The following is a 22,762-nucleotide window of genomic DNA, read 5'->3' on the forward strand; positions in this document are numbered from 1 at the left end:
CTGAAAAAGAAGGAAAAAAAAACGAGAGATCTATGTCTGTATGAGAACAGAACAAAGGGCTTTTCCGCTTATTTTATTTTGTATGAGTTTATGCTTTTTTGCCAATGTGGAGTCATGTAAAATTTTTATTTTTTTTGGTTCCAAGTTCATAAAAAGTTATATTGAGCTAGTATAGCCAACAGATATAAAATGTGTTTAAATTAGCTGTTGGTGTCATGTTGACACCACTTCGGATTTGGCATTTGATGACATCACATGTCCCACTATGACATCATCTTGATTACAGTTGTCAATGCACATTTTTGCATTGTGGTCTTGGTTTGTACTAAGGTTGAAGTCAATCCAATGAAAGGAAGTGTTACATTTTGGAAGTGCAATGAAATTGTTATTATGTAAAAAATCAACCAATGACGTCATGGTGACGTCTTATCGGAATTTGCATACTGGTACCATTAGCTAGCTATCCACCAAGTTTCATGACGATCGGACCTTCCCTTATGTGTGTTTTCAGAAATTGAATTTTTGATGACGTCCTGATGACGTCACACATTTTTCAAAATTTTGTGCATATACCTATTACCTAACAAACATAATTAGAAAAGAATTTTGAATTTTGCATGTTGTGTTCGTGAAATATGGCTTAAAGGTCCAAAATTCCAAAAATTCATATAAAATCACAGGATGACGTCATGATGTCATCACCTAAATTTTTGCCTATCCCGTCTACTCACATACCAAGTTTCAACCCGATCGGACTTACAGTTCTCTAGATATAGGACTTTACAATATGCACTTTTAGGATGACGTCACGTGACCCATGATGACATCATCATGGCATCACCTCAATTTTCATCTATAACACATCCCGGTCTACCTACGTACCAGGTTTCAACCCAATCGGACTGACAGTTCTGTAGATATAGGACTTTGTAAGATGCACATGAATGATGACGTCACCCATGATGACATCATCATGGCATCACCTCAATTTTCATCTATAACACATCCCGGTTTACCTACGTACCAAGTTTCAACCCAATCGGACTGACAGTTCTGTAGATAAAGGACTTTATAATAATATTTTTATAATATGCACATGAATGATGATGTCACATGACCCACGATGACGTCATCATGACGTCAATCTTCGGGACACATCTTTGCTATAGGGACTATGCTTATGCTAACTTTGAATAATGTATGACAATTCCAAAAATGATAAATTCCAAAAGTGACGCACAGAAAAATCGTGCACAAAGTCTATGGGATTTTGGGTGGAACAAGAAGAAGAAGAAGAAAGAAAAAAAAAATCAGAACAAACACAAAGGCAACTTTGCGGAAAAGCCAAAAATTTAACAAAAACAAAGGCTGTTTCGGCAGGTTGCCAAAACAGCCAATTATTTAAGTGCCTCAGATCTACATAAATGATAATAGAGAACCTCAAGTGTCCATTAATTCCATGAAACTATTCATGCAACTATTCCCAAACACATAGTCACACAGTCACACAGTACATAGTCACACAGTCCACTTGCAACGCTGCGTACATTCCCTGTTGAACGATGGCAACAGGCAGATCTTTACATGCATGTTATGCCTGATTTCAATGTTTATCTATACATCAATTTAGAAATTTCTTTATGAATGTGGTAACAATTTTTCCATGGTAGGCATACTGAAAACCCGCCCCCTTTTTTCTAATATGGTTGCCACGCCCCTAATTTGTTTTACTCAATTACGAAAGGAAGAGTGACAATATTTCACAAAATCTACTTAATAAGTTGAGGAGAGTTAAGTTGAGGAGAGTCAAAGAGATTGTCAAAATTTCTGACTTTAACAAAATAGACTGGCAGAAGCATTTGAAATGAACGATAAAAAAAAGAAATTACTTTATCAATTCAAATGAAAACAAGGACAAATTGGAAGGCTACATTCATGAATTACATTGCACCAAAAACGAAAGAAGTTGTTGCAAATTTGAAATTGAAATAAGCAATGAAGCCCAACAACGTTCTAGAACAAAATTAAAATACCTTTTCATGGGATTTGAATGATACAAGTGTTAAAGTAATTGATTAAAAACCTATAACAAACCTTACTATTTGAATGCACCACCTGGAGAGTAATGCATTATGTGGTTCATGTGCTTAACATTCTTCATTATTCCTTTCACATTACTTTGGAAAAACATCGGAATGTTTTCAAAAGGTGATACTTTGAGTTAAAAAATATATGACTCGCGAGTCACAAGTCATGAGCTTCAAGTCTGAGTCATGATGGTCGAGACTGAGTCTGAGTCTTGTGCAGATGTGACTTGAGTCGAGTCCCAGTCACAGAAATTGCGTTTCGAGGCAGACTCTTGACTAGTTCCCCCCCCCCCCCAAATTATGGAGACCGGTAGCTAGCTTTTATTTAAAGCCAATGATTGGATCACCTCTGCGCGTGTGCAGCATGATTGTTTACTCATAAGATGGAATTTTGCGTTGGGGTGATGTAAATCAAATTAAGTTTTGCGCTTCACCGACGTATAAACACTGTATACTCAAAGTGTTACCTCTCGAGTGAAAGTTGGAAAAAAATCACTCGGGTGGGACTCGAACCCACGACCTCCTGCTTTCTAGTGCAGAAGTCTTACCACTTGACCACCAAGCTAACGGGATCGGTTGGCTGGTTCGATTGGTCGAGTGGTAAGAACTCTGCACTATAAAGCAGGAGGTCGGGGGTTCGAGTCCCAACCAAGTGATTTTTTCCAACTTTCACTCGGTAGGTAACACACTGAGTACACAGTGTTTATACGTCGGTGAAGGGCTAGATGATTGTTTCTGTTTGGAACGATATTCACAGCTTCTTGCATTGATGTTCTTGAACACATGGTTATCAAAAAACTGACTCTTAATCTTACCACAACCAGCAGACAAAGAAGGCAACTTTCAAGCATTTCAACTGCATAGGTTTCACATACTGAAAAGTAGTGCCCCTCTCTTTATTGATAGTTGCCAGAAACACTCTCGAATTCAGCAAAAATTAAAGCTCATCCTCACAGAAACTGCACATTCGTAGCCATGTTGCCATTCTGTAATAGGCTGGTTCTGCGCAAACGTAATCGTTGCGATTTTGAATTCAGGGGGTGGGAATTAGACCTGTGCAAAGTCCTGCATACAATTTGCATACATTAGGAGGAACTGATGCATTCAGGATGCATTGCTGGCTACCTGTCTCTACATTTGAAGTCCTAAGGACACTGGAGGGACCAGAAACCTACGTCTAGACAGACTTGAGTCCCAGGCCTGGAATGGAGTCCTACATGTACATGACCCATATTGTCTTTGCTTACGTACAGACACTATGGTTTTGTGCACACCACATTGCGCATACTCCTAGTCATTTGGTCATGAATCAGTGTGCCAGGTGTGCAGCACACACAGCTCTTGTGAGTGGTCACATATTGTCATCATTTGTTTATGTACAAGGGTCCATGAAAAATCTATTTGTAATGAAATGGTTAACATCTTGAAATGGTTCATTTGTAGTATTTTCAGCATACTTACATTGACCAATTGACAGCATTTCCTATGATGAGTACAATCATTCGGTCCTGAAAAACAAAGAAAAAAAATTGTTCTTTAGCAATAAAGTTAACTTTCCTGGGAGATAATTCGGAGGCATATTTGAATGCACTGCTGATGACATGTGACACTCAGACAGTTGTGTGCACATTTAAGAATAACATCTGTCATTTGTACTTTGCACTACATACGCACTAGCCAATACTTGCACACAGTTGGTCCTTCCCATTGGGCCCTCAAAAGTGACCACAAAGCTAAAGCTATATATACTGTTACTACACCTCATAAATATTCATGATCAAATTGGAGCGTGTCATTGGCTGATTCTGCCGCGCGTCCCGGAAGTAAAAATGATATACGCCCAGGTGACATCATCCCGGTGAGTATCCAGCTCGCTGCCCTGCGGTAGTTTTTTCTGGTAGCACTGAAAATTCCCTCCGGAACCCGCCTTGTAGACATGTAGTCTATGGCATGTAATCTTTACAGAATAATAACAATAATAAAAACCATTCCTACATAGCGCATATCACCTTGAAGTCCCTATGCACGTACTCTCATGAAATCAACAATTATACAAATTGAACAGATATGTTTTGACCTGGGTTCTGAATTGTTCTGATGTTTTGGCCCATTTGACAACATCTGGTAATTATAAGTTGTTTCATAACTGAACTGCAGCTGATTGGAAGGAGCGGGAACCATAAGACTTAGTTTTAATGACTGGGGGTGTCAACAAAAATGTATGAATAGAACGCAGATTTCTAGCTGGTTGGTACACCTGAACTAAACTTTGAAGATAAACAGGGGCTAAACCATGGATACATTGATATGCAAGAACCAAAACTTTAAATAAAATCAATTCTTGCCCGTATCGGCAACCAGTGCAAATCATGGAGAATGGGTGTGATAGATTCACGTGTGCAAGTCCTGGTGACAAGTCTAGCTGCAGAATTTTGTATACGTTGCAATTTACTAATTTGAGCATTAGGCAGTCCATACAGTAAGCTGTTACATGTATCTATGCGACACATAACCAAAGAATGAATCAATTTTTCTGTAGATTTTTTATCCAAATATTGTCTAATGGTACCAATTTTGTGAAGGGCAAATGAAGCAGCACGACACACATTACTGATATGATTATTCACAGAAAGATGAGCATCAAATACAACTCCAAGGTTGCGAGCACTAGAAACTAGACATATTGAAGTATTACCTAATGTGATACATGTGATAGGATTACAAGATCTATCGCAATTAGAAAAATGAATAATCTCAGTTTTATTATTGTTCATTTTCAGACAGTTTTGTGTTGACCACATCTTTATGTCTTTCAAGCAGTTTTGAAGCTAAACAATCCCTGATGTTGCTTCATCTTGTTTGAAAAAGATGTAAAGTTGGGTGTCGTCAGCATACATCATGTTGGATATTCCATGGTGATTGATGCCATCCTGTAGTGGTGATGAATATAGAGTAAAGGCTAAAGGGCCAACAACCGATCCCTGTGGTACTCCACGATCTTGGATATAGGGCGATGATTCGCCTTTTCCAATAAAAATGGACTGAGACCAGTCTGTAAGGAACGTCTTGAACCAGTTCAGCTCTTTGTCACGAATACCAAATCTCTCACTCAGGCGTTGTATCAACATATCGTGGCTGATGGTATCAAATGCCGCCAAGTAATCCAAGAGCACCAAGATAGCCTCCTGTCCCCCATCTTGAGCCATAAGAAGATCATTATACACCAGAAGCAACGCCGTTTCACAGCTGTGATGAGCCCGGTAAGCTGACTGTGTAGTTGCATGCAACATGTTATGAGATAGATGATCCTAGATTTGCAGGGCCACCACCCGTTCAATTGCTATTGGTCTGTAGCTTTTAAGCTATTCATTGTCAAGTTTGGGATTTTTCAATAGCGGACAAATATGCAAGTGTTTCAATAGATATGGAAAGTACCCCTTTTCCAATGACATGTTAATTATGCGAGTCATCATTGGAGCAAGTTCATGGGCACAAAGCTTTACCAGGGAGACCGGAACAGGATCAAGACTGCAAGTTGTTGATTTTGATTTAGCAATCAGTCTCACAACCTGCTCCTCCTCAACTGATAAAAACCCATCAAAAGTTTCCTCTGATGTTCGAAATGCTATTTCAGGGATGTCACAGTTGGAGGTTTGTTGAAGATCAATTACTATGTTTTCAATCTTGTCAGAGAAATAGCTTGAAAAACGTTCAGTGAGAGGCATTGCCCGGTTATTATCCGATGGAAAAGTTTTTGTTGCTTTCGGCTGAAATAGCCGACCAATTCTCTGGAAGAATTGACGAGAATCACAATCTTGCAGATTTTGAGAGTGAAACTTCAGTTTTTCTTCCTGTAGAAGGTAATTGTATTTCCAACTCTCATCTCTGAAGAACTGACAAAGAATTTCAGACTTGGATAATCGCCATCTTCGTTCTAGTCGTCTAAGCTTCTGCTTCATTTTACGCAAGTTCTCACCAAACCATGGCGCATGTGGTCGACATGTTTTCAGTCTTGTTGTTAAAGGGGCGTGATTATCCAATATTTTGCGCAGTTCGGTTTCATATTGTAAAATGAGTTGATTTACGTCGGAACTGGTTGATGAATAGAGATCAGACTCAAGAATGTCGTTACAAAATGCTTCGATGTCAATATTGCAGATTTTGGGAAATTGAATCTCCATTTTGACAGTTTGGGGTTTGCCAATGTCAAGCAAACATGTCAATGCTGCATGAACTGATGGTAGGTAATGCGTGGCGGAAACATCAGAGACGATTCCATCAGCTTACACGTGCAAATGATATCAAGCGTGTGGCCATGTTGATGAGTCGCTTCACGTCGGGAGGTAGTTGGGAGGTAGTCAAGCTGACCTACACCTCCATGTACCTCGGGCCCAGTAATTCCACCTACTTCACCTCAAACCCTGCTGTATTTGTATATTATAGGCTCTATATACATCACATTACATGTCTCAGCTCAGCACTGCCACCACACGCTCTTACAATAACATGCTCCCAGGACAGTGCTTTGCTTTGGAAGAGACCACCAGACCATGTCATAGGTAACAATACAAATACTACATGTAGTCTCCAAGCTTTTGAATGCCACACAAATGCATATGTCCTCCAAAAATCCACCCTGTTTTGTATATTACGATTCCTCTAGAAGAACTGATCCAATGTGATTGGCACATTGGACATAGGGATACGCCTTTTGGCCTTTTTTAAAGAAGTTGTTGATTGCGTGAAGACATCTTGATCATTTTGTAGGTATATGACGCTTACAAATAATATACAAATAATGAATGTTTGTGAGTGCAATGGTAAGAATAATTTCATGAGGTGACAGATGAAATGTTCCATTCCGCGAGGCGAAGCCGAGTGGAATGGAACATTTCATCTGTCACCGAATGAAATTTTTCTTTCCATTGCACGACGTGAAACATTCATTATTTGTTTTATATAACACCTGAATAAATCCTTGTCATCTGATTGGTTGACTTCTAAAAGCCAATTGAAGTTCAGGTTAAAAACTGTTTAAAAGTTCGACAAGTTCATCATATTTATATTAATGCAAACTGTTCGACAGGTTAAGAACAATCAGATTCAATTTATCTCGATTTAAAACAGCGCCGCCACCAGCAGCAGTGACACCATGCAATGGAAGTTCTATTCACAGTGTAATAGAACTTCCATGCGCACGCCTTGCGTTGGTACGAATAATTCAATGATATGTGATCAACGATCCACCAATCAGATGATAGGGATTTATTCAGGTGTTGTATAAAACAGACTATTTTTTCTATCATGAAATGAATACAAAAGGTGCTTTTGAGAGCTGTTATTCACGTTCTGTCTAGACCCGACAGTGCAAATTGTGTCAAGTTGTCCCTGGAGGCAGCAAACAAATCATAGGAAAAGCATGCCGCCTTAAACAGGACTCCCGGCACAGCGTAGTTCCCAAGAAACTTTTTGCAAATCACTCCGCACAACTAGAGGCTTTTGTTTACAATAACAACGCGATATTTGTCCCCCAAAATTCTCATTGAGATATCTTCGTTGACTTGTTGGTAGTGAGTGTTGATTATTCAGTGTTTTGATAGTTACAGAGCATTTTATTTATAGCTTGTTGATAGTTCTTTTGTGTACCATCTTTTTTGCCAACCATAGTAAAAAGAAAAGTCTATCACATCAACATTGTTCAGCACTTGATTTTTAGTACACTAAGGCCCCCCCAAAAATAATCGGTCTCTGGTCAGACCGAAGTTGCGAAATTGATGCGGCGACGCGTTTTTTGTTTTTTTTGTGGCTTTTTTTTTTCAAGCTTGAATTGTACAGACAAGGTGGGTACTATTTTGCTTTTTTGTGTCCTCATTATACATTGGTGTCCTCCATAATTTGCCTTGGTGCCCTTTATCATTTACCTTGGTGCAATTTCCTCATTCCTTGGTGCTCCTTGGAACAAAAATTTGAGGAGGTGCAGCAATAGAGGGCGCTGTTGTAGCTTCCGTGTTAATTTGAAGGAAAAAAAAAAGGTTGACGCGCATGATTAAAATCGACAAGCGCGCTGACCAGAGACCAAGTACTGTTTTTTTTGGCCTAAACAGTGTAACTATAAAGCTTGCACCGCAAGGAAGAGATTTTGACACCGAAAAAAAAGTTTTGGAATTGCTAAATAATTTGTTGTTGATATGTATGGGTAGCGAATGCTTCAGACAAGGCTAGGGCCTAGGCCAAGCTATGCCAATTAATTGTGTTGTCAATGGCTGTAATCACACCAAAAAGAACAGCCCTGATACAAGGTTGTTGTTTTTTTTTTCCGTTTTTTTTCTAATTTCCAATTTTTCCATCGGCGCAAGTGGGTGAAATTTTTCCGAAACATGAGATTGGATTTCAGCTAAACGGATAGGTTGCTGATATACATGTATGCACTGAGCATTTTATACGGGAAGACTTTGCTCAACAGACAATTTGAAATTGCTATAAGGCTGCACAGAAATACAATGGCGGTATCGATGCCCGCTGCAACGATGAAGCGACAGTGTGCCGAGCCATCTCCGGCCCCCCTCCATAGAACGGCTGTGAACGAATTATGCACTCGCTGACCAACAAAATACTCGATGAAGTTCAATTTTATAAACACTACAATATAAAAACAAAATTTAAAAACAAAAAAGGTTCAGCATTCCACAACCTCTTTAATGTAGACCGACTTTTGAACTCCTTCTTGTGAACTCCCAACATCAGTGGTCAGTATGAGGGGGCTGTGGCAAACTCAGGCACAAAACACTGGAGGGAGCCACATGGAAAGTAATGCCTTAAAAGTATCCCACATATTCTCCATGTTGAGGGAACAGATGGTCAATGGCAAATTCTTGTTTTTCTGCTCGTTACCATCACTTCCCTCACCTTATATGACATTTTGAATAATCTGGAAATGATGAAGGCAACTGTTCTGTACAGAGAAAAAAATACTTTGACAGACAATGGGGAGGGGGAAGAAACACAAAGAACTTTAAAAATTACAGAGGTACTACAAAAACATTCTTGCCTTCTCTGCAAAAAGGAAGTCATGATGGTACTAATACAACAGGGCAAGCAGTATGGTCAGCCTATAGGGGGTGTTATTGTGTGACCTCGGTGAATGGAACCAACCAGTTGTGGGAAATATGCAAATGCAGTGGCTGTACAAGTGGACTAAACATTTTACTTACAATATAAACAGGTCGGGCACACTTGCAGAGTTCAGTGCGAAATATTATCGCGGCCCTTTTGAACATGCCCAAATCTAAAATAAAAAAAAAATACAGTAAATAAACTGATTTTGACAAACTTGTCCACACAACATGCATCCAAGAAATATCATGCACGAGTCCAGTTAAGCTATTCAACTTTCTTTGGCTTGATTCAACTTTTAAGATTTTAGGCTTTGCATGGTGGAGTATCGGTATTGTTGCAATTTGCGGTAACACCATGTGGTGATAACTACTGCTTAGAAGATATTTAGTTCTGAAAAGAACATGTCCTGCTTACTATCAACTTTTGCTATGTACTTTTTGTTCTGATAAGAACAGTCTTTATTCACTAATGTACCATCTGAAGAAGCATGCCTCACAACCAAGTCCATACTCGAACAAGACGGCACACTCGCGGAAAGAACCAGCCTAATGCCAGATCAAATCCATGATCTTCTCCTGACTTGCATAAAGTCTACGTACTTCCAATGAGAGACAAGTACTACCAACAGGCTTCAGGCACTCCAATGGGGTCCCCAATTTCCCCAGTCCTAGCCAACATCTTCATGGAAGATTTCGAGCAAAAACCCTTGGCAACAGCTCAATTCCAACCCAAGTTATGGCTTTGATACGTAGATGATACATTCATCATATGGCCACATGGCTCTGATAAACTTGATGGTTTCCTCCGCCATCTCAACCAACAACACCCGAGTACACAGTTCACCTTGGAAACTGAGACATCCAATTCATTGCCTTTCCTTGATGTACTCATTTCCAAACAGGCCGATGGTTCACTTGGACACTCTGTGTACAGGAAACCTACACATACAGACTGATACCTCAATGCTCGTTCAGTCCACCCACCATCAGTGAAAACCTCGGTGAACCGCACCCTACTTCGAAGGGCACACATCATCACTGATGAAGAACACCTACCATCCAAATTGAAGCACCTAAATAAGGTGCTAAGAGACAATGGGTACAGACCTAAAAATCAAAACTTCGCACCGAATACGAACAAGTCTCAGACCCCGAACACACCCGACATGCCGATTGCCATCCTTCCATACATTGGCCATGCATCACACAAAATCCAGCGTATCCTCCGTGAAGGGGATATTAAGGTCTACTACCGAACCCGCAATAAACTAGAAACAAAAATGTACACCCACAGTCAAGCAGGAGTTTACCAAATTCCTTGCTCGTGTGGAAAAGTGTACATTGACGAGACCGGCAGAGACCTCACTACCAGGCTTAATGAACACATAGCTCACGGGCGCAGAGGGGAACTTGAAAAATTTGCCATTGTCAAACGCTCTGCTGATTTGGATAATGGCGTTGATTGGGAACAAGCAGAAATCATAGCCCAAGAGAATCACTGGTACACTCGTCGTATCAGGGAATTGATATCCACAAACATAACACTGTACCACAAGACATCAGCTATTTCATTAGCAACATATGGCATTCACTAATACCAAGTTGCAACACTCATGGCTCACAGCCAACTGACACACCTGAGCTAACAGCACAATCAGCGGGCATCCCAGTCCAACACAATCCCCAGGGCTCACAGCCAACTGACACACCCGAGCGAGCAGGGCATCCCACTCTATGACTCTAACACAATGCCCAACAGACAACCAATCAGAATCTACCAACACAAGCACTCCAAATCCTAACTCAGCCTAATAAGCAGCAGCATCTCCAACTTTCTTCAGTCTGCTGACGATGACGAGAGCAGGCTAGTCGAAACATTGAGACCAAAGACAAGTCTTTTTAGAACTTAAAGCAGGACTGTTCTTATCAAAACAAAAACTACATGGCAAAAGTTGATAATAAGCAGGACAAGTTCTTTTCAGAACTAAATATCTTCTAAGCAGTAGATATTACCACATGGTGTTACCGCAAACCGAACCAATATTGATTCAACTTGATTCCAATTGAGTGATTCACAATACAGTAAAGTTTGCATGAGACAGCACCCAACTTGATCTGCTTCATATGCGACCGCGTGTGTAAAGCCAAGACTGGGCTTACTCTACACATGCGGTTACACAACACATACTCAATGTCATAATATGGATGCTTATTCATCGACGTCGATGAGAGACTCCACCATCAAAATTGCAGCATGAATCCAGCATTATTTGACAGGTTTGGGATTGATTCTGCATTCATTGGTACACATTGCCAAATGGTACATTGTGTCTTCCATACATTTAAAAAGCTTTTCCATGATACCTATTGTATGATTTGGTTTACATAAAGGGGAATGGCCATGCAAGGACAGTTTTCTTGAACCTGCTTGAAATCAACAGTCGCATTTCTTTGAATGAAGGCAACTTTAATTATAACTCAAGGCCTAATCAGAACAACAGACATCAGCCCCGGATGTTGGCTTAAAGAATTATAGAGAAAAGTGACCCCTCCACGTGGAATGGAGGCTGTGCAGTGTTACACCTTACGTTCTTTTTGTACATGTAAATCAAGTGCTGTTACACAGCATCCAGCATGGTGTAAATATGAAACACTTTGCAATCGCATGGGTTAAGGTATCAAAGCCACAACTCTAGCGTTGGTGTCATGTTTTTCAGAGGATTGACAGCAAGGAAACTTTTTATTCCCCAAAAAAGTGATTTAGAAGTTTCCTATGACATAGTCACATCGGTTTAAACCTGAACTGACTGATAAGAAGTCTGACTACTTTCTAGTGGTAATGATTTTGCTTTGCTCATGTAAATAATTTTGTTTTGAATTCGAGTAAATTATCAGCGCAAGCACATACTCTTTTGCACTATCCCTGGTTTGGGGATGCTGTACGTACATTCACGTTTTCGTATAATTGTTTGCTGCCCTCATTGATTTGATTCAATGACTTCAGGCGGTAGGTTTACTGAAGCCCAGTGTTGTAGCACTGGTACTCGGTACTCGCAGTCGAGTACAATTTGAGTACTTTTTTTTAGAATAATCGTACTCAAAAATGAAAATAGTTTGACTCGAATTCACGGTACTTGTACTGAGAAGCAAAGTACATGTACAAGGACTCGACTATTCCATATTGTACTCCATCATCAAAGTACTCGTACTCGTTTTAAGGACTCGGGGGGAAAAGCGAGTACTTAAGTTTGGAATGAAAAATAATCTCACTTGGAGACACACGTGCTCCATTTTATCGATACTTGCTCAAAAGTAGTCCATAACATCCATGTTGCTGGTCCAAGTACTCATACTAGTACTCCAAGTACCTGGACTCTGGGTACCTGTACTCATTCTCAAGAGTCAAAGTACTCAGATGTGAGGGATACTCGAAAGTTTTGTACTGGGATAGAAGTACTCGACTACAATACTGCTGAAATCCATATGCGAAATTTGCTCGTTTTATTTAACACCACAAACCAGGTATTGATCAAGTTCCAAATATTAGAAAGCAAAAAAAAAAATTTAAAAAATATGTTTCTCCGTTGTCTTTCCTACAATAGCGGGGCATTTTTATATAGCTTTCTTACCTATTTTCCAGGTTCCCATGTAGTACATTTGTGCACTCACGGCTAAACAGGTGATGATGTGAAGCACAGCAAAGACAACATAGAAGTACACAGACACAAACACCTATTACAAAGAAAACCTGAAGTTATTTAAAGCAGAAAGCAGTATCTCTATTTACTTTATCCCCTTTTTTCCCCATTGAAAACATCCTTTCAACATACTGCAGCCAATGCTTACAAATGTTAATATACTATCAATTTAATATTCCTGAGCAGCACTGTATTCCCTTTCTTAATACTTTTACCATGACTATAGATAAGATGTACCTGCAAAAACAAATTCTCAAATAGATTTGAATCAGTTTGAGAGAAAAACAGCAATGTACATTCAAACATATCAAGAGATGACCAGTGCAGCACAATTCCTCACAGGTATTCAAATGATAAAGGTATTCATTTTGTATTATATAACCGACATACAGATCCTTATCATTTGATTAGTAGAACTCACATCACGTGACATTCATTACTGCTCCCATTCACGCAGGGCCTCAAAAAGTCCCATTGGCCCATGGTGAATGGGATTTACTATTCAATGGTGGCGCGGTATTTGTGTGCAAATGTGGTGTGGTATTTGTGTGCAAATGCATGCTGGTGTGCACGTTGAGCATTGCGCGTAGCAAGTTTTTGTTCCCAAGAGCCAGTAGCTACAGAGTTGGGTTCAAACATTTTGTGAAGGGGTGGTTTGGAAGAGAGAAATACATTTCCCGCCAATTTTGTATTGAAATAGAAGTTCATTTAACTGTATATCAAATGACAAGGAGTATAAGTCAGTTATAAAATAAAACAAATATTGAGTGGCTTTAAATTGTGAAATGGGAGGAACATTATCGCTCGGTAAAATTCGGCCTTTTCCATTTCACTCGGCTGCGCCTCGTGATAGATTTTACTTTGCAATAATATTCCTCCCATTCCACTATGAGCCACTCAATATTTGTATACTATCCTACACCTGTTACTTGGGACTGGACTTGTGATGGGCTCAACTAATAGATAGCCATAAAACTGGAGGGTGGCTGTCAAAAGTGAAGCATCCCTCCACAGAAAGTTTAAATGGGGCTGAATTTTGAGGATATATGCCTGAAATCCATCCACATAAAAATACCAACAATTTCAGACAAACCTTGTAATCCATGGATCTGTCACTTTGACGTCCTTAAAATCACAGTTTAGATATATATGGTAATTCTGTTCTGTACTCTTTTTTAAGGCAAGTCACACTTCTACTATTTATCTGTTCTTATATTGTCATATGAATTTATTTAAAACAATTTCAGGCATTCTATTAATTTAAATCTATGCTACTCAATGTGGGCCAGCATGCCTTATAAGTCACTTCCTTTTGCAGGATGCCTGACAGTGCACTTAGTTTCACAGGTAAGTCCGACTTTCTTGCAGTTATAGGTCAACTCACTTTCACTTTGTCAAGTGCTTATCATTGAATTATGTCTAATGAAAAAAATGACGAGAAAAGTACAAAGAAGGATACTCACATCTCTCCTTTTCTTTTCTTGTTTTGCTTTGTTTTGTTTCAAACTCGCTAAATTATATTACTATTTTCCGGCTTGCAATGGGTAGCTCCTATAGAATCACCTATTTAAAATGGAATAGCCCCTAATAAGTAACTTCCTTCTAGCCCGGGTAGATGACTGTATTCTAACTACATACAGTAAGACGTTGAGGTGTAGTCATTTTCTTTAGTCCTTCATGTCACATGCACGTGAACCAACTACCCAGGATTATTCTGTGAATTTGACGTACATGTATATAATATTACAATCATTTGAGCACTATGAGTATTGTTTTGCTTTATTTGCTGTGTGCATGTAGTTGCCTCCTCGATGAATCTTTTAGTCAACAATACGGCCACCATAATATGCCAGGTGCTGGGGCAGGTCCCAGACCACGACTGCCAACACAGCCGCCTGCTGCTCAACCAGATGCTGTACCAGGATTACCCAGTTTACCTACTAGACCACTTGACAAGCCTACTCCTACGACAAGGCTTCCTACAAGCGAAAAACAAACTACAAAGCTGCTGTATATGCCACAGACATCACAACAAATATCAACTGATCCTGTTCCTGTACCATCAATCCCATCCACTGACAAACCCAGGACTGTATCAAATACTCCAAGTTATCCACGGAGCTGTACTCCACAGCTATGCAAGAATAAAGGCCGATGTGTCTACAACCAATTCAATCAGCCTCAGTGCAAGTGTAGATATTTCTACTTCGGGAGCTTTTGTGAGGTTATTGTCTCACCACCTAAGAACATCAGTATGACTCAACTCAGCCCTGAAGAAGTGCAAATCAGCTGGGAGATGCCATCCAAGGTCAAGGAAATGGAAGGATTTATTGTACAATATAATGAGTTTGGAGACAATGATGTTACCTTCAGTCAGATGATCCATCCATCAGTCACTCAGTTCACATTGAGGGTAAGCTTATTTCATGCATCTTGGTAATATCACAACATTCCAGGGGGTTGATTGTTCTGCTTATCGATATTATATCACAAACTACACCAACACAAACTCCACTGTGATGAAAATGTCTTTTCTGCATTACAAAGAATATATGTTACTTGCCTTCAAGTACGACCAATACACTGCAGCTGTGTGGTTTATCATTTCCTTGCTTATGGTAGAGCCACTGCTTGCATGTTAAATTTACTATGGACAAGACCATTACATTCTGGCAATTCAGTCTCACATTAACCTTGATTTGATTTTCCACTTATCCTTTTTCAGTGTATGTGCGTTGCTACATGTAATTGGGGTACAAATACCATGCGTTTGGCCTCAAACAACCACCCCACATATTGGTGCATTGTGGGGTGGTTGGGTTTTTTTTCTGACATGCTAACATGCAGAGTTGGGTGCAAATATTTCATCAAAGGTAGTTTGAGAAAGTAATTTCAAACTGAAATGGAAGTACATTTACATGTGTATTGGATTGAGATTCAATAAATCAGATACCTTTAACATAAGCAATATCTGTGGGTGAGGTGTTAATAAAGCAATATTATAGTCTGCTTAAACTAGTGATGATGTTAAACTAGCATGTAATCTCTTGAGTGTTCTATTTCCCAAGGCAAAGTCCAGGGAAACAGAACTTTCCTGGGATCACCAAAGGTGGTTAGTACCACCCGAAGCCGCCAATATCTGTCAAATATCACAATGCCAACATGTAGGTTATCTACCAGTTTGTCGCACAAACCACTGAACATATTGGTACCTGGATGGCATTGTATTAGACTGTATTTGTTTACTGAAAAATCGATGAAACCATAAAGTGCTTGGACTGTTTCGGGCGCTACAGTAACTAAATGGTTAAATAAGCCCGATGTTAAGTAGGCTATATCCAAAGAAAAATGTCAACAACCTAACCTGTTGAACTGTCAGCTCACCAGGTATTTCACTTTTCAAGAAACAGTGAGAAACCATGTACATGATTTTGTCCATAAACTCTTCAAGTCCCAAAATCAGTCCGTTGACTGATCGTTGGAAATCATCTACATTTTGTTGATTTTTTTTTAAATGACGGCAAGCCAGACGGAATAACTTCCAAGTAAGCTTTTTGAATATAATTTAGTAGGTTATTTTTGGAACTAATGCAAATTATTTTGTATGCCTTTAAAGATGCATTTTTCATTCTAAAGATGTGAAATACTTGCAGCTTTTTGAATTTGCAACTTTGTAAAAGATGTCACAGCTATACAAGGAAACACCAAATATGGATAATGGCAGAATGTACATGAATGTACACGTATTCACTGTCTGGACATCAGACCACTTGGACAGGGAACAAGTAGACAATCTACATGTAGATTAGAGATTGGCACCGAAAAAGTACACAGCTTAACCTTGGGTCAAAGTCTATGACTCCTACTTAGGGCTAATATCTAGTGTTACCTTTTCTTTTAACAGAACCTGAAGCCTGGGAGGCAATACACGATCTGCATAAGCATTGTGTTTCACAATGTGTCACTCAACAAAGAGGCGGTGCTACGAGATCAGTGCCGGGAGATACAAACAAAACAACTCTCACTGGGTGAAAAGGGTATATCAGTACCAGTAATGGCTGCAATCATTGCCTGTGTGATCTTGTTTCTCTTCATCATTATGACAGTTGCCCTTTTTGTGCAACGTAAATGTTTGAAGCAGAAAGTTATTCCACTGCGTGGATTGAGACATTGTTCTACAACAAGAGGCAGTGTGAACTGGGAAAGGGGCATGCAACCTTCAAGTAACACTGAGTCTACACCCACATGCAGTGATGAATATGACACAGCTAAAGTGCGGCTTCCCTTAACCCATGGTATTGAGGGATTTAGACCCATCAAGCCCAACACAAATCCGTTCTTAAGTCCACCTTCAATGCATTCATGTGCCGATATAAATGAACCATATTATGGCAATTTATTTCATGGCAATAACTCCCAGGTCATCATGTTGACACAACAGACGTGTGTTTCTCATGGTTCATCTGCACCACCTGATGTGACTGACACCAACCCTTCATGTAGCTCCTCTCACCTAGCACAATGCACTCCCAGCAGACGATTGCAACGGATTGGAAGTGTCCCACCAGCCAATATTCGGGCTCTACCTGTAACTATTAGCAACCATGTCATGCGCTCAGCGAATGTACGAGATATGGATGCAAGTGGGGAATTTGATTTGCACAGGACATACTTCTTTCCAAAGTTTTAAATCTGCCAGCATTTATAGAGCAATCAGACTACTATCATCAAATCTTAATTTGTGAATTGAGTCAAAACTTAACTGTCAACAAAGAGAGTAACAATAGTACAACGAATGGTTATGATTTCATTTTCCATTTAATGCAAATACAATCACTTTTAAAAAAAAAAAATGAAGGCTGAAGAATGTAAATGATTGGCCACATTTTTATACACTCAGAACAGCCATACGGTTGCTACGGCCGATTTGTAAGGCTAATGTAATACTTTATTTTGAATGAAATAAGCTCAAATTACCGTTACACGGAAATGTTGATGTTCGCGGGCAAAATCTTTAAACATCAATTTCTTCCGTTTTGAAGACCGTATTTTCATGCCACTTTTGGCATGAAAGTTTGTTTCCCTTATAATGATCCAACTGTTTCAATATGTTCAGTATGTTTCATTCACATTGAAAAAAAAAAATGTCTAGCCTCACAAATATGAATAAGGTTCCTATCCATATGTGGTGTGTAGTAAAAATTTGTATAACTCTGTCCTTCACAATTTATTTATTAATAAATGTCAACCTTTTTGGCAGGCTTCCATTGGTTGATACTGAGACCCACACTAAGTCATGCCGAGTCACGCCAATGAATATGCTAATAACGCGCCACGTCACCATTGCAGCAAAATCCAATGTACTGGTTGTAGATACCACGTGTTGTTTTGCTCAGAAAAAATCTGAGTCAAAATTTACCTTGGTGATAGTACAAGGTGTAGCACAAGCATTTGCAACAACATATTAAGCTAAAATTCGGATTATACTTAGATGATATTAGAGTTCAAGTACTCCTGAAATAACAACTTCTAAGGATTCCTAAAAATTGAGATAAGTTAATAGATTTGGGCACCTAATTTTCGAACGATTTTTCCATGACTTTTAGGTCAGCTTTTCCAGTGACCAGCATTGATGTTTCTGCATCAAGTTTAAGATTTCTTTTGCTATTACAACTTAACATTTCAATCATACTGAGCACATGTTTTGAAAAACACAACGTTCAAAAAGTGTGGGGGTTTTTTTTGGGGGGTGCAATCACTTCACTGCTCTGTCGATGGCGTCCAGTTACGTTATTAGATTACCTTTGCTTATCAACGCACGATGTAAAGCCTTCGCAACCGTAAGACTGCAGAAGTAACAATCTAAGCCTGTGTTAAAAAATACTGTAAGTGAAACTTGCGCAATCCCCTGGCATGCTGGCAGTTTTTATACAGTCAGTTAGTACGGATACTGGTCAGTGTCCCTAACCAAAAAGAAAGATTTCTATTGTTTTAGCAATACTGACCTTGACCTTTGACCTGTCAGCCCCAAAAGCAGTAGGCTTGACAAGACTACCAACAGCAACCCACAAACCAAATTTCAAGTTCCTAAGTAAAGTATTTCTCAAGTTATCGCGCTGACATTTGTATTGCTTTAGCATTAGTGACCTTGACCTTTGACCTGTCAGCCCCAAAAGCAATAGGCTTCCTAAGACTACCAAGAACAACCCACAAACCAAATGTCAAGTTCCTAAGTAAAGTATTTCTCAAGTTATCGTGCTGACAAAGAGTTAACCTAACCAAAACATAACACACACATCTTTGTAAACACCTTCAATCGTGGACTCCATATTGTCCCTAATCCTCATTCCTTTTAAGCAACAGCTCTCATTTGTTTTGTATTGTACGAAAGCCCTGTAGTGCCATCAAGTATATATTTTGTCCAAGTTCGTTTTTATGGAAAAAAATTTCCCAAAGTTCGTTTTTATGAGATACATTTTGTCGAGGTTCGTTTTTATGAGATACATTTTTCCCAGAGTTCGTTTTTACGAGATACATTTTTTCGAAGTTCGTTTTTATGAGATACATTTTTTCCAAAGTTCGTTTTTACGAGATACATTTTGTCGAAGTTCGTTTTTATGAGATATATTTTCTCGAAGTTCGTTTTTATGAGATACATTTTGCCGAAGTTCGTTTTTATGAGATACATTTTGTCGATGTTCGTTTTTATGAGATACATTTTGTCGAAGTTCGTTTTTATGAGATATATTTTCTCGAAGTTCGTTTTTATGAGATATATTTTCTCGAAGTTCGTTTTTATGAGATACATTTTGTCGAAGTTCGTTTTTACGATATATATTTTACGGAGTTACGGAGTTTTATGAAGTTACGGAGCCCCTAAAGGGACATCCAAAATTATTTTCTTATCTCGTGCGCACGACATAATATCTCGTGCGCAGGACATAAGATCTTGTGCGCACGACATATATCTCGTTCGCACGACATAATTATCTCGTGCGCACGACATATATCTCATGCTCACGAGATATATGTCGTGCGCACGAGATATATGTCGTGCGCATGTGATAATTATCTTGTGCGCACGAGATATTATGTCGTGCGCACGAGATATATGTCGTGCGCACGAGATAAAAAAATAATTTTGGATGTCCCTTTAGGGGCTCCGTAACTTCATAAAACTCCGTAAAATATATCTCATAAAAACGAACTTCGACAAAATGTATCTCATAAAAACGAACTTCGGCAAAATGTATCTCATAAAAACGAACTTTGACAAAATGTATCTCATAAAAACAAACTTTGACAAAATGTATCTCATAAAAACGAACTTTGGGAAAAATGTATCTCATAAAAACGAACTTCGAGAAAATGTATCTCGTAAAAACGAACTTGGACAAAATATATACTTGATGGCACTACAGGGCTTTCGTAGTATTGTTTGTGTCCTAACCATTTTGTCCTACGTCCACGATTGCCGGTGTTTACGTACTCACACCGACATACATACATACATACACACAGAAGGAATACGCGATTGCAATATTCCCCTCCGGCTTACAGCCAGGGGGATAAAAAGGGTTATAGAGTAACATCAACAATGAATGGAAAGCTCAAAAGAATACAATGTTTTTGACACCTACATATAGAATAAGTAATCAGCAGAAGAAACAAGCAGTTCAATATTTTGAACAAGTTCTATTTTAAAGACATGTGTGACTTTGGCCATTGGTGGCACTTTAGGATTTGTGATGTTGGCAGGAGAAATGATACACTTTTTGCACAAACCTGTCCATGGAACATAGTATCTTTGGGTGTTAAAGTAACGTAGAAATTACCAGTGTTGTAGTCGAGGCCACAACCTCCGAGGCCGAGGCCGAAGCCAAGGCCGAGGCGAGGCCACAACTTCCGAGGCCAAGGCCGAGGCCGAGGCCACAACCGCGAGGCCAAGGCCAAGGCCAAGGCCACCACCTTCGAGGCCAAGGCCGAGGCCAGCTATCAAAACACGTAATAAAATATAAATCACTAAAACAAGGCTAAGATTATGTTGGAGTTTTAACATCTTTTTAGTTGAATTCACTGAGTTTTGGAGTGCCTGGCTTACAAATTTACAGCTTGCAATGGGTTTCCTCTTGCGGGGAGTCCGGCGAAATTTATTTTATAAAGAAAGAAATCTCAAGTTTTGTATCACTGAAAGCAAATTACACAACAAAATCAATGGCGTTTGAATCAGGCTCATAGGTGTTTGCCCTTTGGAGATACAACAATTTAAATGGCCAAATTTTGAGTTTCTATTCTGTAAGATTTACATTATTTACTTTTAGCATGTTTTATAAATCTTATTTTCAAAACCTATCAAAATGCTTAATATCATAGGAATCCCCATTAAATAAACAACAACTTGATTTCTGAATCAGGTATTTACCACTCATAAACAAAAAGTTACGACCCCCCCCCCCCCCCGACCTTCGCACTGTCCAGGCGCGCGCCGAGCAAACACCGCGATGTGACCAGAAAATGCCAGACGGCCCGCCGTTACCCACGGGCAAAGCATAGTTCCAATCCCGCTCCACACAACGGGATAAGTGTCCACGCATTATCACTGTTAATACCGCGGTACCAGACAAAGTCTTGCAATGGCCAATCCCGCTCCAAACAACACGGCAACACGGAACATGCGTGCATGATATCACTCAGTTCATCAAAATGACCATGAATTCTCGGATCATCCGATTTTAATCCAATGGCTTCGAAGAATTTTAAGATCATGGCAAGAGATAGGGAGGCCAGAGGTTTTGGCCGTATATCTGTAACCACGCAAAATTAGTCAATTTCAAACCGTGCTTATACATGTAATAAGTATCAACATGGCTCTAAAAATACAAAAAGTATCCTGGTACCACGAGGAATACTGACTCCTATTATTAAAACATTCATTCAGAACTTTGCATTCGTTTGGATGAAAAACCGAATTCTGAAATCGCGCTTTCCATATCGACCATTTGCGCCAAACATTACCGTGTGAGCCGGAACTTTCATTTAAATCACCGTGTAAAAATAAAATCTACTTGATAAATCGTAACTGTTTTTATCATATCTTTATGAGAAAAAAATGGTACGGACTAGTACACTCGATCGTACCCAGAAAGTTCAGACTTTTACTGAAACAGTGGCCTATAAAAAGAAATGATTAAGCTTGCCGCACCTTGCCGCAAATCATTTTTAAAGGTCGGGGTACAGAGGCGAAACGAGAAAATTTTGTACAACACTGCAACCAGACTAGTCTACTACCACATGTTTATTGTACGCAGATGGGATTAATGCCAGACTTATGTAGTCTGGCACGCGGTAACAATTATAACGCTTGCACGCACATGGAAAGCTGAAGCGCAGGCTAGGCGAAGATGCTACGTACGTGAGTACGTTCAATGCAACCATTTCCAGTTCATTCGTGCATACATTGTGTTTGCGTTCGTTTCACGGAACCCACTGCGGCAGAATTTCGAGGGTTTGATACGGTAAAAAAATTAAAATTAATTAGAATAGAAAACACATCAAAATGGGCGGCCTCGAGCTGGCCTCGACCGATTCGCCGAGGCCAGAAGGCTCCGAGGCCGAGGCCTTGCACCTCCGAGGCCAAGGCCGAGGCCATAAAAATCGGCCTCGAGACCTCCAACACTGGAAATTACATTCTATGCTCAATTGCATACGCTAGCTCAAAAGTGCCAACAACATGAGAGGCTTTCATGTTCTGCTTGTACATATACTTGATGTACCGGTATCAGAGCTCTGTGAATAGTCAATTGGTACACAGGATTAACGTAGAGGATGCATGACTCATTTCACTCTTGTACTGGCTTAAGTC

The 22,762-nt window shown here is 39.6% G+C and overlaps 2 protein-coding genes across 2 annotated transcripts in view; one reads left to right on the plus strand and one right to left on the minus strand.

The window, feature by feature from the left end:
* Positions 1 to 22,762, minus strand: part of LOC119722025 (SID1 transmembrane family member 1-like) — a 128,112-nt gene that overhangs the window by 11,087 nt on the left and 94,263 nt on the right. Inside the window, exons 19-21 of the mRNA XM_038192007.1 lie at positions 12,832 to 12,934; positions 9,299 to 9,372; positions 3,549 to 3,595 (exon numbers count right to left, since the gene is read on the minus strand). Coding sequence (XP_038047935.1) covers positions 3,549 to 3,595; positions 9,299 to 9,372; positions 12,832 to 12,934 — 224 coding nt within the window. The remainder of the gene's footprint in view (positions 1 to 3,548; positions 3,596 to 9,298; positions 9,373 to 12,831; positions 12,935 to 22,762) is intronic.
* On the plus strand, positions 14,407 to 19,007 carry LOC119722026. Its single transcript, XM_038192008.1, has 2 exons — positions 14,407 to 15,313; positions 16,805 to 19,007. The coding sequence occupies exons 1-2, from the start codon at positions 14,663 to 14,665 to the stop codon at positions 17,588 to 17,590; spliced, it is 1,437 nt and encodes a 478-aa protein (XP_038047936.1). The 5' UTR covers positions 14,407 to 14,662; the 3' UTR covers positions 17,591 to 19,007.

Source organism: Patiria miniata, unplaced genomic scaffold (assembly GCF_015706575.1).
Source record: "Patiria miniata isolate m_02_andy unplaced genomic scaffold, ASM1570657v1 HiC_scaffold_14, whole genome shotgun sequence".
NCBI classification, from domain to species: Eukaryota; Metazoa; Echinodermata; class Asteroidea; order Valvatida; family Asterinidae; genus Patiria; species Patiria miniata.